At 41.6% G+C, this 16,754-nt stretch overlaps 1 protein-coding gene across 8 annotated transcripts in view; it reads right to left on the reverse strand.

Moving 5' to 3' along the window:
* Positions 1–16,754, reverse strand: part of RHBDF1 (rhomboid 5 homolog 1) — a 257,292-nt gene that overhangs the window by 60,338 nt on the left and 180,200 nt on the right. For 7 of the 8 annotated variants that reach the window (XM_033963580.1, XM_033963579.1, XM_033963581.1 and 4 more), the window contains one exon: positions 10,757–10,970. In XM_033963580.1, the coding sequence (XP_033819471.1) occupies positions 10,757–10,970 (214 nt within the window). Of the gene's footprint in view, positions 1–10,756; positions 10,971–14,000; positions 14,078–16,754 lie in introns of those variants that run through there. The other variant, XM_033963582.1, reaches the window with a different exon arrangement.

Consider the following 16,754-nt stretch of genomic DNA (forward strand, 5'->3'; position numbering starts at 1 on the left):
ACTGCAGCACTGGAAACAAAAAGTGCTTAATCCTGACAGGGGGATTATATTCTTCACAGGCACTGAGGTCTTGGAGGGCCACCAGTGACTCACGGGCCTTGCAATGAATATCACTGATCTAGGGGGTCTTTTATTAAGCTGTGATAAGAAATAACACATGCTTACCACAGGTTAAAATGCACTACTGCAGAGCGTACTTGGACATCCCGCGGTAGTTTTTGCATGTGTGCACACTATTCATGGGGTAAAAAAAAAAATTTTTTTTATAGTGTTGGAGGTGTGTTTTGGGGAAGAAGAGTGGACACGACTATGTTAATTGGTAGCCCTGATTCTATAAATGATGCTAAAGTTAGGCACCTAGATTACCTAACTTAATTAATTAAAAGGCTTAATCGGCACTGATAATTAACAATTGGCACCTTGCAATGTCATAAATTGCACTTAAACCCCCCCCCTCCCACTTTTACAATGCCGCACAAGAGGTTTTTAGCACTGGCCAGTGCGCTGAATGCTCTGCGCTGTTCCAACGGTCATAGAGTTCCTATGAGTGTCAGAGCAGCGCAGAGAATTCAGCGCGCCGGGCAGTGCTAAAAACCTGTTGCGCAGTTTTGTAAAAAAGGGTAAATTTGATGGTAGGCACCTACCATTTTTGAGGTAGGCGCCTAGTTCAAAGCATCTACCAGAAAGTTGGTGTGGTTAGGAGGGAGATTTTGGGCGTGGCTTTCATGTGGGTGCCTGTTTTGGACTAAGGTGCTGGTAGGTGCCTAACTTAGGCGTACTCATTTGGGCCGACAAAACCCTAGCATAGAGTGTGCTTTAAATTAGGATGCCTAGGTGACACCTAAGCCCACTTTAGGGAGAATGTGGTACAGTGGTTAATATCAGGGCTACAGCTGGAGGACACTCGGAAATGTGTAGACATCGATGCGATGACATCACGCGCATGCGCAGATGTCCTCCAGCCGTGGCCCTGAACCTCCTATTACCACCGGTGAAGGGGTGCTGCAGAAGGAGAGGTGAAGAGAAGCAGCAGAGGTGCCGGCAAGGAGGAGAGGCGCAAACGCTGGTTGACTGACTACAAAACATGCCTCTTGCCGAGAAAGGCACATCCTGTAAGCAGTCAGCCGATGCCGGCACCTCTCCTCCTCGCCAGCATCTCGGGGTACACCTGGAATCTGCCGGAGCACCCAGTTTACAAAACACTGCTCTAACTGCTTTGCCACACTAGTCATTTGAGTGTGGATTAAAGCAGAATTGAAAAGAAAAATTAAAAAATAAATTAAAGATGGAAAAAAAAACCCCCAACTAGGGCATAAAATTGGATGATTCAAAATTGATTTGGCACTATCCCTTTATAACCAATATTATAGCACATTGCATGAATAGTTCCAGTTCTCATTGTAAGGGGGCACTAGAGGTCACACAGAGGCGGACTTTCTGGTTCTTTCTTTGCTTTGTTAGTTTTCCTCACCTTCTCGCTCTTGTCCCTGAAGAGTCTCATCAAGTGCATCACGATACCCTCTTAGAGGAGAGCTAAAAGTGAAGACGCCTCCAAGGCTAAGTCCATTCAAAGAATGATTTCTATAACAGGACGCCTGGTAAAGCCTATCCAATTAAGGAAAGTAAGTGCTAGCGTTCTATAAATGAACCAAGGTGCCTGCATTCTGTTACGGAATGCTAACGTAACCCAGTATTGGTGCACCTGCATGTAAGTCAGCCACACATCTGATGTAACTGCAGGCATCTGAAAGTGGCAGGAACACACATAAGATGTATGAGGTGTGATCAAAAAATATGGTGAATGCTGATGGCGAGCGCCATCCAACGGAAAGGCAGGGATCTTCAACACGGGAAGCGGCATGTCAAACCTTAGTACGAGTGTGTGATAGATTTCAACTTGTATGGCGCATTCAGCCAGTTGTCAGCTACGGTTGAGAGAAGGTGCCGTAAATCATGGATCACGAACAACATGAAAATTTTGTTTCAAAGTGCAAAAAAGTGCTAAAGAAACACACAAAGGGCTCTTTTTACTAAGCTACGATAGTAGTTTTAGCTCGCGCTTAGCGCGCGCAGAATTGGCCCCGTGCATGCTAGACGCTAACGCCAGCATTGAGCTGGCGTTCGTTCTAGCCGCGTAGCGTGGGTTTAGTGCTCGCGACAATTCTGCGCACGCTAAAAACGCTATCGCAGTTTAGTAAAAGGAGACCAAAATGTTAAAATTAGTTTATGGGGATCCTGCAGTGACCATGAAGACAATTTACAAGTGGTTTGAGCGATTTTGTAATGGGTGTGGATCGGTTGAACATGAGGTGATATTGGGACATCCTTCAACATCAAAAACCCAAGAGAATGTTGAAAGAGTAAGCAAAATGATTCGATCAAACAGGTGATTAACTATTAGGGAAATTTCTGAGGATCTGAACATCTCTTTATAACAGATTTGAACGTGAGGCGAGTGAGTGCAACCAGAGAAATGGGCAAATGGTTTCATCCTCCATCATGACAACGCTCCATGTCACACATCGCTTCTGGTACGGCAATTAATGTCAAATAAAAACATTACAGTGTGCCCTCATCCACCTTATTCATCAGATCTGGCACCGTGTGACTTCTGGCTCTTCTCCAAAATCAAAATGACCATGAAAGGTAAATGTTTTGAATTGATTTAGGACATCAAGGTAGCCACGACAGCACAACTAAAGACAAGAAAGGAGGGGGAGTATTTTGAAGGGGATTAATGGCAATGTGTCTTTTACTATAATACATTTTATTATTTAAACATTCACTGTATTTCTTGTACATACAGTACATAATTGGGAACCCAGCCTATGCCACGCACAGGCTCCACCCCTGTATACACTCCCTCTTAGCAAATAAGCACTATGTAATTTAAGTAGATATTTACCAAATAGCAGTTTGACCTAAATCTTTTCAATTCTAATTTTATACCTGTTAATTCATTTTGTTATCTAGGCATTATATTTGACTCCCAGTTATCTTTTATGAATCAGATATCCTCCCTTTGTAAAACCAGCTTCTTTCTATTACGACAGCTTCATTCAGTGAGGCGTTATTTCAACACAGACACTTTTCATTCACTCATTCTCTCCTTGATTACCACCAGACTGGACTACTGTAACATTGCCTACCTAGAATGTTCTCAGATGCAAAAAAAGAAATTACAATCAGTCCAAAAAAAGCTATTTAATTGCTTTGTCATGAAAACATTATAATCACGTCTTTCTATTTTTCCAAACATACCACTGGCTTCCAATAGAATAGTATATAATATTCAAGTTATTAACTTTAACCTTGAAATCATTACTTATAGGTCTTCCTCTCTATCTTTCCTCTCATACAAAATCATATTCATGAACAGGGCTACCAAGATCACTAAATGACCATTGTCTCGTTCTCCCAAACCCGAGAGTCAACTAGACATTCAGGCTCGGATTCTATAAATGGCGTCCCTATTGTAGGTGGCCAACTGCTGCCTAACCAGCCAATTGAGACGCACGTTTTTAAAAAGAAACCTCCCGAGGCAGGCCGCCTACATTGGAGGCGCCTCCAGGAGCCTAGGGAGGCGCGTAAGCCCACCTAAGCATGCCTAAGGCTAGGTGTGAGCATGGCTTGGCCTGGAAGTAAACTTAGGCGGAGCTAGACAATCGTACGCATCTACCTAGGCCCATGGTAGACGCATGCAATGTAGGCCATCAAAATGCTGGCCTACATTGTAAGCAGAAATGGCTGCTGAGCTTATCACAGCAAGAGTTTAGCGGCCGCATGTCCCCGCCATACATTGCCCAGTCCCTCCTGCCAGAATTCCCCCCACCCTCTCCGTACATCACTGGCAGGAGGGATGCCCAGTCCCTCCTTCAGAACACGGGGATTGAGGGGTACAGATAGAAGTAGAGGTAGGTTATAGGAATAGTCAGGGACCACTTCACAGGTCATAGGCCTGATGGGCCGCTGCGGGACTGGACCGCTGGGCGCGATGGACCTCTGGTCTGACCCAGTGGAGGCAACTTCCTATGTTCTTAACACCCCCCACGGTATATCACTTGAAGGAGAGATGCCCAGTCCCTCCTGCCAGAAACCCCCACTCCCATGTGGCCTAAGGGATCTGGCCAATCGGAATGCACTTGAATTAGGCCTAAAATTCCAGTTGGCCCAGGTACCTAAGGTCCCTCCTACAGTATTTTGCAACCAGAGACTAATAAAATCACCAGACAACAAAGGTAGGAAAAATGATATTATTTTCAATTTAGTGATCAAAATGTGTCAGTTTTGAGAATTTATATCTGCTGTCTATATTTTGCACTATATTTGTCTATTTTTCTATAGTTGTTACTGAGGTGACATTGCATATTTTAAAGTCATCTGCCTTGACTTCTTTGAAAAAAAACCCCGAATATAAATGATAATACATTTTCTCTGCGTACAATGTGCTTTGTGTTTTTTTAATTTTGTGGTTACCATTATGTATTGCTAATAACATTATATTGTCTGTATATGAAAAATAAATGGAAGAAATTGCATTGCAATTAGTACTATTATTATGGGGGTGGGATCTGGGGTGGAGCTTGGGCGTGTCTGGGGTGGAGCTAGGGTGGGGGTGCTCAATTGAAATTTATTAGACTTAGGGGTACTTGGCTTGAAGAAGTTGAGTAACACTACTATAAAGTACACACATACCTTTGGAATTTAGCCATTCACATTTACACTAGCTTCAGGGCTGGCATTAAGTGCTCCCATCTAAATTCTAGGCCCGTATTCTATAATGGAAAGTAGGTGCCTCATTTCTTTATAGAATAGGCTTCTACCAGGAGCCCTAATTCAGAGCAGCCAAGGGAGCCGACCCACTCAGCGGGAGATTCAGCGGTCTATCCTCAGCTCACCCTGCCCCTTGCTCCGCCCAGCCTAGTCTATGGTTCAACCCTTCCCAGATCATTATTCTGCCCCCGACACTGCCGATTGGTGGCCAGAGGCAAAAGGAGCAGCCTCCCCATGCCTCCTCAGGATTCGCAGCAGCAGGAGATGACATTTTATGAAGGCATTTCCTGCTGCCATAGCACAGAGATGCCACTTAGCAGGAGATTGTGGAAGTGTGAGAGAAGACCTGCAAAAGAGGGAGTCTCCCACTAAAGATGAAGACATGGCAGGTCTGCCTAATTGTAGGCCTTCAATTATAGAAATATCAACTCAGTTTTGAATCATCCAATTCTACTTCCTAGTTTTATTTTTATTTTTTTTATTTATTATTATTTTTTTTTTTACTTTGCACTTGTCTTAATGCACACAAAAATAACTAAAATCAGATTTGTTACCAAACAATTTATCATGGACTAATCAAGGTCTATAAAGCTCACAAAACGTATTTCTTCATATGTTCTATGAGCTTTATAGATCTTGATTAGAATATGATAAATTGTTTGGTAACTTGTGGATTGTCACAAGTTGTGGATTGTCATGGCATGAGTTTGTAAAGGCATTTGAACAGGCTTAAACTTCTCACTGTTAGGCAGCTTTATTTCTACTCACATTGCTGTTTCCTTGTTTATATTCCCACCAGAGCAGCCCTAAAAATAGTGTGTGTATTTCTGTGCACATACAACAGAGCAGAGATTATCACACCTAATCACCTAGAGCAGTGAAAACAAATGTACCAACTGGGAATCATCAAGCCATCAGTCTTTATTCAGCTAGCACTAAGGGCTAGATTCACGAACCTGCCCAACGACTTCTCCAAAGCCCAATATGCAGATGGAAGCGATCGGAGGAAAGCCCCCATCTGCCTGGCCAGATCGCTGTATTGCAATCCCAGCACATGCACATACAATCTGTAGATGGTCTGCGCATGCGCTGGACCAGCGAGAGTCCCGACAGGACACAAGACAGCAGAGCTCCAGATCACACTGTGCATGTGTTTGCCCTCTGTAGCAACTTTTCTTTTCTTTTTTTAAACTTCTATTTTTGTGCTTTTTTTTTGCTTCGACGCCACTGTACCTGGGCGGGGAAGTGGGAGCTCATCCTGCCCCTCCTCGAGCCTCAGAGGCCGTGGTACCTTTCCCGGGTATTTCCTGCTGTTCGGCCTGGCGCCCCCTCCCACAGCATGGGAGCGTGCGCCCCATGGCAGCCAGCGACAAGAGTTATGAAGAGGACCATGCCTCACCTGGGCCTAGAGATTCACCCCGACTCTCCTGCAATTGCCGCCCCCACTTCAGTGCGAGCCCGTGTTTTTAACCCATGGGTTTAAAGCGGGGCTGCACTTGTCGTAGTGCAGCCCCGCTTTAAACCCGCGGGTTAAAACCACGGGCTCGCACTGAAGTCAGGGTGGCAGGAGAGTCAGGCCGTGAGCTGTCAGCAGTGCTGTTCTGGATACCTCCTCTACTGTGGCAGAGACGTGATCGACTGATCCCCAGCAGTCACTTCTTTTGAGACCGGCCAGCCCAGTCGGAGTTCCTTCTTTTTGTTTGTGAATCGCTGCCTTCCATACTTTTGAATATCCCTCCCCTCATTTGCATGCGCGGATCGGAATCGGATCAAGTTTCAAGTTTGTTTAAAATTTCTTATACCGCCTAATTAAGCCTTCTAGGCGGTGTACAAAAATGCCAAAACTCTGCGACAAATTAATTTACAATATAAACAAAGACAAAACGGGGGAAATGATAATTTTTTATAGACATTGACGAATGGGAACGAAAGGGAAGAAGGGTTAGAACTACAATTGATAGAGAGAAAAGAACCATTCAAGGAAAAGAACAAAGGGAGGGGAAACAGAAGATTAAAAAATCTTTCCTGAATCTAAGTCGTCCTTAAAAGGGCAGTTTAAGCTACAAAGGCATTGAGGAATAAAAATGTCTTTAACGTCGCCTTAAAATTGGCAAGACTTGTTATTTCGCGTAAGTGATTTGGGATACTATTCCAAAGAGAGGGGGCACTAACAGAGAAAACTGTAGCCCTCATTGTACTAATACATTTCAGGGAGGGAATAGTGAGAAGGTTGTGAGCTGTGGACCTTAACGTCCTAGTTTGAATATATGGAATAAATAAATTGTTAATAAATTCAGGTTGGTTATTTGCTCTGGTTTTAAAAATTAGTAATAGAATTTTGTAGGTGATCCTATGTTCTATTGGAAGCCAATGAGCTTTCTGTAGGAGGGGAGTGACATGGTCGTACTTTTTTGCATTAAATATGATTTTTACGACAGTGTTTTGTACTATTTGAAGTCTTCTTATTTCCTTTTTTGTAACGCCTTTGAGGAGGGCATTACAGTAATCTATGCATGAGATAACGAGAGAGTGAATTAAAATGTCCAAAGAAGAAGGCTCTAACAGTTTTGCTAAAGATTTAATCATACGTAATCGATGGAAGCAGCGTGAACAATTAATCACAAGAAAACATACAGCCCTGGTTTACATAGAACATAGAGATTGAAACTGAGATATCCAGAATGGGACATGCTCAGTTCTGTTGCTATTTTAGAAAAGGGTCTACTGTACTGACATAAGCCTTTTGTAAAAATACCTGCAGAGAGTAGAGCGCATTAATAATAGCATTCTATAATCTGCACGCGTAAGTGCCTGACATGGCTCTGACCCACCCATGCCTCTCCCAGGTCTACACCTCCCCTTGAAGTTACACACCCTGGAATTGAGTATACAACTTGAACTAAACTAAACCTTAAGTTTATATACCACGTCCTCTCCATAAAGACAGAGTTCAGCACGGTTTACAGGAACTTTAATATAAGGAAGAAAAAACATAAGAAGAATTAGTGATTATAAAGAGGGTAGCGAGATTTACATTTTTTGAGAATAGCCAAGTTTTCAGATGCTTCCGGAATAATTGGAAGGAGCCCAGATTCCGCAGCAGGAAGGTTATTCCAAAGCTCAGTGATTTTGAAGAAAAGAGATTTCCCTAATTTTCCCGCATAGATAACGCCTTTTAACGAGGGGAAAGATAGTTTAATTCTTGGGTGGATCTGGTAATGTCAGGTCTCGTAGAATTCCAAGATAGTGGAATTAGGAGGGGAAGAATGCCATGCAGGATCTTGAATGTTAGGCAGGCACATTTAAAGTGCCAGTGAAGTTTTGACAGAAGCAGGGAAACATGATCAAGTTTACTTCAAGAACAGCAACTAAGGGCAGTTACGTGTATAACTGCTAATTGGTGCCAATTATGTCCAATTATAGCCAACAATTGGCTGTTAAATCCAATTATCAGCCAATTATTGAATTAAGTTATGCGCATAAGGGATAGGGACTTATATACCGCCATTTTGTAGTTGCACAACCACATTCAAAGCAGTGTACATTTAGGTACTCAAGCATTTTCCCTATCTGCTCCAGTGGGCTCACAATCTATCTAATGTACCTGGGGGCAGTGCAGGATTAAGTGATTTGCTTAGGTTCAAAAGGAGTCGTGCAGGGTTTGAACCCCCCCCCCAACCTTTTTCTATAACTGTCCACAAAAAGTAGAAAATTTACAATTCCCACAAAACACAACAAGTGACAGAAAAGCAAAGTGAGAACAACCAAATATAAAAAGCTGATGATCCAAGACTTATCAAGATAAAAAAATTCAAGTGGAACTTTGCACTCCCCCCCAAAAAAAAAAAAATCCCCCAAACCCCCACACAAACAAACAACTGTATGTCATATGGTGTTTTGCAATAAAAGTTTTTATCTTGGATCATCACCTTTTTATATTTGGTCATTCTCACTGGGACTGATTCTATAAACAGCACCCTTATTGCAGATGCCGATCTGAGTCTCACACAGAATTCATAATTGAATAATGAGCTTAACTGGTGTGGCAATTGACCATGCCATTATAAAACTCATTAAAAAATTTTTATAAACAATTAAGAGTTCTGCGCGGAACTCAAAGTGGTGCCTACTGACACCTAAGTTGAGGTGCCTATCTGCACCTAACGCCTACCCACGAAATAGGCGTGGTTAGTGGCAGAGTGTAGGCATGGTATGACTTAGGCCTTGCTAGGCGTCTGTGTTAGGTGCCAGTAAATTAGGCCAGGAAAACTCTGTCCCAGTGATATAGTAAAGAGGGGGTGGGGTAGCGGTCTGCGGGTTCTGGTTCCCATCCTCCTCTTCCCCCCCCTATATGTTCATGCCCCTTCCCTTCCCCCCTACCACCTTAATGTTCCCAGCGCGTCAGCATGAGCAGCAATCCCAACCTACTGCTTCCTCTGACGTCACTTCCTGGACCCGTGCCTCGGAAGTGATGTCAGAGAAAGAGCCAACTCTGGCGCGAGCAGCATGTTGGGTTGCTGCTCGCACTGGGAAAGTTAAAGAGGTATGAGGGAAGGGAAGAGGCACATGCACAACAGGAGGGGGGCGGGAAAGGACGGATGGGGGTGGGGAGCACCACCGCTCCAGTCACCTCTCACCCTCGCTACACCACTGCTCTGTCCTAATATACCAGCACCTAACATTAGGTCACCTGGCGAAGCCTTAGTCGGTTGGAATTTGGAATGCACAATTTTATAGAATTAGGGGGTATATGTAATTAAGGAGAATGACTCATTTGATCCCTCGTGTAAAGCCCTTTTTAGAACCCTACACATGCCTTTGAGCAGGTGTAAAACCCCACATAAACATTTTTCCCCATAAACATGTTCTCTTTGTAAAATGGGGATACACGTTAGCGCGGCTTTGTATAGGAGGGGGTAAGTACACTGCATACTCAAAAAGAGCTTGTAAATAACAAACTCACTGAAAATTACTATTTCACCCTCTGAGAATCCCTGAACCAAGATCAACTTTGAAGACTGTCAGCCTGATATTCGGACCTTGTGAGGCAGCCCAGTTTCCTCCCATGGTCGGTAGTAATCCTGGATATTCCATGCCAGAGCTGTATCTGGCCACTGGCATTGAATTTCCGGGTTAAAGTTAAATTTGCAGGTTTAGTCCACCTGCTTTTTTTAGGCGGGTCTATCTGGTCAGCAAATGAATATTGCTGGTGACTGGCTATGTCGCATGACATAGCCAGTCACCAGCAAATCCACTGAACAGGATATTCAGCAGAAAATAGCTGGCTAATTACTGCTAAGCCATTAACCGCCAATATTCAGCAGGAGATAGCTATTTGCCAGAACAGTTACAATGCATGGTTTCATAAGCCTAAGGAGAGGCAGTTGACAGATATTTCAGGTGGTGGCAAAGACTTATAGATAAACCAGGTAGAAAGCAATCAAAGATGTGACTTGCCTTGGACTAGAACTGAAAAAAAGGTGTGAACTAAATCCAAAATCCCTTCTTTCGCTCTCCTCTTCAAGAAGCATTTTAACAGATGATCTGGTAGGACATAAGGATTCCAGTGCAGCCTGTGCATTCTTGGGTGACTTAGGTACAATGGGTTTCACAGCAATGTTGCACCCCTTTTTTTAAGAGTGTATTATGCAGCGATTTCACACACAGATATTAAAGCAGCTCATTATATATTTTTTCACTTGTTCATCAACATTAATTGAAAGACATCTAACGTGGAGGGTCTCAAACCTGTCCTGGGCATCCCACAGCCGGTCAGGTTTTCAGGAAATCTGAATATGTATATGCACATTCTGGGTTTCAAATATATGTACATGTTTCTCTTGCAGGGCCATTATGAATATCTGGAAACCAGATTAACTGGGAGGCTTCCAGGACAGGTTTGGAATGTCCTAATTTAAGAGTCAGTTATTTCTCATCTGCAAGTAATTCAAAAATTGATTTTAAAAAATGAGAATGATATCACCTTTTGCATGCCAAGCTGAGTGGAACCCACATAGAGTGGAGGCGGAGTCTCTGTACTGGTAAGAGAAATGTTATCCTGGCTTGGTAGGTCCATTTCCCGGATCACTTGCGGTTTTAGTTTCCCGTAGCGTTGGCTGCAATGACGAATACTCTTCCTTTGCCATTTCTGGGTGGCATCAGTCTCCTTGCTTACTCCAAACCAGTCTGCTGTGCCCCTGAAACATAATACAATGTTAATGCATACAAGGGGACCTGGCCAGATGTAACTTTCATGCTGTCAATCTGCTTGTGCAATTTTCAAACAGCACACCTTTCGCCTGACAAACATTCCCTAAAACCTTGTGCAAAGCACTGTGGGATTTTTTTTTTTTTCCGATTCTGAAATTTAGGGGCTCTTTTATTGAAATGTGCTAAAATGTGCAGTTAACATGTTTTAACGTGAAATTCTACCATGCAATAACTGCAAATTTCACACCGCATTTTTTGAGGGCTTTCACACTTTCTTTTTGTCAGGTTAATGTTACCGTTAGCATGTGGTACCTGCTGAATATTAATGCGGAGCACTGCTTAAGAGTTGCTAAGTCAAGGGTTTTCAACGCAGTCCTCAGAACATATCCAGTCAGGTGTATGAGAAAGATTTGCATACAATGGAGGCTATGCATGCAAATTTATCTCAATGTTGAGATTCAAAATTCATGCAATTGTTCCTAATTCAATATATTACCATTCAAGGATCCTCGCAATATAATGGCAATATAATTGTGGAGTGCAATAACATAAGGTAAACTATGAAGAATAAGTAATAACTGATAAGAGCAAGTCGGGTAGGAATTTTCTGCTTCACTTTCTTTTATTTATAGAGTATTGATTCCCTATACTCCCTCTCGATCACTTAGATCTATTGACCAGCATCTTTTGACAGTTCCTTCTCTTAAATCTATAAATACGCGGCGACATTCTATTTTTTCTGTTACAGCCCCTCAAACGTGGAATCTACTTCCAATTTATATACGAGAAGAATCAGGTTTGGAGAGATTTAAGAGCAAACTAAAATGCTTTCTTTTTAAAGATGCATTTGATAGCTAATATAACTAGAATGTAGGACTAGATTAGGGTTTTCTACTAAGCCCTATGCTTTAAACTTTCTGTTTTTTATTTCTTTCTCCTCCCTAATGTTGTTTTGCCCTTATATGTTTCCTTTACTAATTTTTAAAATTGTATTTCTTTACCTACTCCCTTCCTTCTGTATCATTAATTTGTCTTGTCAGTCGTATTTACATTGTCTGTTTCCCTTCAACTATTGTAATTTAATATTTTATACTTTGTACATCGCTTAGAATGTTAATAAGCGATGAATCAAATATTTAATAAACTTGGAAACTTGGAAACTTGCTTCTTGCTTAGGGGACAGCCTTGATACAGCCTGTGGGGCAAAACATGTCGGCAGAGGTCCCCAGCCGACAGAACTCCATCTAAATAAGATAAGTGCTCTGGCTCAGAGTTTTAAATAATATTTAAGAAAAACAAAAAAAAACCATTTAAATTAAAAAAATAAAAATATGTATAAAGGATCGATGATTTAAGCAGTCTTTCTAAAAATGAATGAATGAAGGATTACTGCATTATATTCCGAGGATCCTTGAATGGTAATAAATTAAATTAAGAACGATTGAATAAATTTTGAATCTCAACGTTTTGATTATCAGTGCAATTAAAGAATATCGTGCCAAAATAGTTGACTTGCAAATTTATCTCATGTATATTCATTGTGGATATCCTGAAAACCTGGTTGGCTGGGTATGTCGTGAGGACTGGTTGAAAACCCCTGTGTTAAGTGATTTTGAGTTAACCCTACATTAGCCAATTACTACACTCTCTAATCAGTCTTGTCTGACCCTTGGATATTCTGTAGGCCAGTCCTCGCCATGCAAGTCCTCTCTTCCCCTAGTAGGCTGGGAGGGTGGCCACACATGACATACCAACTGCAGCGGTCATATAGCTAAGTGCTATGGGTTGGGGAAAGACCTGGTGACCTACCCCATAAAACCTTCACCATGAAACTCTATGGATCAGAATCAATATGCATTAGCCAATTCGGGCATGATACTACACTAGCCAGCTAACGCTTCCACACCCACTCTCTCATGCCATGCCCCCAGATTCAATAACACACAAACCAGGAAAATACTACAAAACTTTTTAATGCATTTCTGTGGAAGCCTGCTTTCACACATTAATCGTACACCGGGTCTGATTCTCAAAACGCCCATCCTGATTGCAGGCAGCGTTAGCCATCCTACCGCCATCTGAACACTTTTTTTTTTTAAAGTGTCCAAGGCAGGATGCCTACATTGTAGGCCTCTGTAGCATGTCTACAGAGACACATACCTACATTTAAGCACGGCAGGGCGTGGGTGTGGCTTTGCCCAGAAGTGACCTTGGGTGGGCTTAAGCGTTGGTACGCATCTCCGTAGATGTGAGGCAGACGCCTTAAATGTAGGCCTGCAAAATACTGGCCTACATTTAAGGCATCTGTCCGGGAGTGTTGATACGATTCTGAATAGGACACCGATGTGTGATTGACATGTGATCGGTGTCTGCTGATATCAGCATCAGGCCCTCAATGCCTAATGCACTTTAGTAAGAAGGTCTCTTAGTTCTTTCAGATAAAAGCCTTACAATGTATTTATTTGGATTTATATCCCACCCTCTCCAAAAAGCTGAGAATGGGTTACAGTTTACATTCATAGTGCTACAGTATAGAGTTTACATATAGTGTGTTACAATATATCTTTACATAGGATTACTTACTGATACTACAAAGGTATGACTTACTTAACATATGATAGCAAGGATAGATAAGGAGTTTCGCTAAGCATTGCATAGATTTAGAAGAGGTTTGGGTAGAGTCACTTTAGAATCGGGAGAGCAGTTGGGTTAGGTGATTTATGACCACTTAAGTTCGACAGTAATCTTAGAACCTAGCAGTGATATGTGATGTTAAAAAAATAAATTGAGGAAGGAGGGTATCCATCAAGGCATATGAAAGAAGGGCTAGTTAGAACAAGTCAGATAGAAAGGTTCTGTTGGATTCTAAACCTGCATTGCGTCCCTTTTTTATGATCATTTTTCATATATTATATTCATATTACACAGATATTGGCACATCTTACATGGAATTTCACATTTTTCTAAGAGCCCTTCTTACCAATCATAATAAGAGAATTAAGGTAACTGGACATTACCTTTGTGGTCGATGCTCCACTTGTGGCGTCCATTTGAAGACCAAGACTATCAAACATCCCATCCCAGGAGATGGTAATATGCCCCTGCAAGCTACTTTATATTGGGATGACCAAAAGATAGCTTAAATCTAGGATCATATAACATAGCAGAACCATCAAAGAATTATTGAGAAACTGCTAGTAGAACACTATATGAAGAATAAACATACTTTTGAACAGTTAAGATGTGTAGTCATGTACTTGGCAAACGTTTTCATTGGGGAATTTTTCCCCAAAGAATTTCTCTCCCTTTTAAAAGCCAGGAGAGATGAAATTTTCCAATTAAAGATCTGCTATTCTAAACTCCATTCAGGCAAACCGATTTGCATTTTTTTTGCCCAAAACTTAAATCTGGCTCTTTGTGTAATGCCTTAGCACTGTGGTTTGGGACATTCAAAATCGTTGCACAACTAAGAAAGTCGACAAGAGAGAATTATCATATTAATGTGTTCTCTCTTTATAGTAAATCTTAGAAGTCTGGTCCCTGGAAATAAATATTGTGCAATAGATGTAGATGAAATAAGCTATTGTAAATTCTCTTTCTAACAATTTGTTGGCTCCCAGCTCCAAAGAATGACTTTGATATGTCAGAAGCAGGCACAGCATTATCCATCAACACTGTGAGGGAAACAGGAAACGTGCTGTGAAAATACAGTACCACATCAAAGCAGATAAAGGGAAAATTGAGGTTTCCATGTCAGGGGGTGCAGAAAGGCTAATGCAAGACAAAGAGGAGAAATGAGCAGATGTTATAGTCTTAAAGGAGGAACAGCATAGAAGAGTCTGGCACAAAAACCTGCTGGAAGAAACAGTTGCGGAGTAAGGGGGGGGACTGTCCCGGGCGCCGTCTTGGTGGGGACACTGGCATCTCTTCCCCCCCCAAGCCATGCTTGCACGCTCCCTTCCCCGGTCCCGATACCTCTTTAAATCTTCACCAACGCGAGCAAGTACTCTGGTCTGCTGCTTGCGCCAGCCTGGCTCCCTATGGAATCACTTCTGGGTCGCGGGGCCAGGAAGTGACTTCAGAGGGAGCAGCACGGGCCATTCAGCGCGGCTCTCTGTGCTAAAAACTGCTAGCGCCCTAAACAGTTTACAATAATAAAACATATATAAAATTATCACAAAATAGGGTTATAAAATCTTTACTCTTAAAAGGTATTTTCTGCTGCAGAATAAAACCAAATCCATCACAAAAATGCTGTAACAAACAGCTGACTTTTCAACTGTTTCTTAAACTGTAACTAATTTAAAACATAATCCTAATTGCCTTATCAGGTCCTTCCACAGCTTAATGCAGTGTCTCTCAAACTTTTTTTTTTTTTACCTCTGGCACACTAAACAGAGCAAATGTTTTTCATGGCACACTATATGGAGCAAATGTTTTTCCAGGCACATTATAATTGAAATTATAAAATTGCAAAACCAACAAAAAATTAAATTTGAGAGTTATTTATTTAAAGTTCTTTAAGCTATGTATGGGTAAGTGTAACATTGGTGAAACAAAAGTAGATTCAATGCAATGGATGTGTTTATTTTTGAATTCACTTGTCTGGGCAGTTATATCCTTACACACACCGATGCTCATAACACTGACAGACTCTTGTGTATGTGATGTACATGTCATCTATTCCAGTGTATACTTATGAAGGGAATTTTAAAAAATAAAGTAAAATTCTGGAATCTCTTCGGGAAACATCTAGAATCTCTTCGGGACCAGTAATTCTGACTTGGACCCCTAAGGAAGGCTTCGATAAGCCGAAACACAGATTGTGTCCGGTCTGCATCACACCCAATGTCAGTCACTCTATGAAGTGGAGATTGTTCTGTTTTGTCTGATTTATCTCATTTTAAATAAATGCCTTGTCAAGACCATTGATATAACATAATAACACAGTGGATGACAGCGGAATAGGACCAATCAGCCCATTTGGTCTACCCAGTTATTCTCTTACACGCACAAGTATACTTCCCAGCTGCCAGACAGACTGCAAAATAGCTTCCCCTATCCTGTAGAGCTTTTTTTGTCTCAAATAGTATACTCTTGGGTATGCAAGATGCCTCCTTATTTCCATCCGGCACCCTCCTTCATATCTTATCACAAAGCTCCATAATAATTGAAAGAACCACATGGGCACTGCCCAAATATGAAGCCTCCTAGGTGGCCACAGTAGTCTGCCAAACAAATCCAGCTACATTAAACTACAGTTTCACACTATTTCTAGACTTGCAGCCTGCCAGATCGAATAAAACTAGCAGATAACTATTCCCCCAGGATCACTCTGATATATATATTTTTAAATAAAACCATTACAAATTGTTATGGCTGGGTAGCGTGCAAAACGTTTATTATTACCCAATGCTTTCTTTCTCATGACATTATACAGTAATTCTGCTCTTCTGTTACAGTTTGGCCACGAATGCAATAATCTGATCATTTATTCATACAGACTAAGGATGCCAGTCTGGAAATGTTTTTTTTTAACAGTGTCTACATAAAAGATCCTTTGAAACAAGAGATCAAGAAATATACAAGAAATACTACATTCTGCTGATAAGATCTTATTGGAGGTTCCTTCTTTTAAGAATACTGTATTAGATTAGATATTTATAGAATTTCTACCTTTAAGTAATGGGTCCTGAACCGTGGAAGGCTTTAAGATCTGCGTTGCATAGGTTAACAAGTCTAAATTCATTTTAAAAAGAACTGAACACAAT

Source organism: Geotrypetes seraphini, chromosome 11 (assembly GCF_902459505.1).
Source record: "Geotrypetes seraphini chromosome 11, aGeoSer1.1, whole genome shotgun sequence".
In the NCBI taxonomy this organism is placed as follows: Eukaryota; Metazoa; Chordata; class Amphibia; order Gymnophiona; family Dermophiidae; genus Geotrypetes; species Geotrypetes seraphini.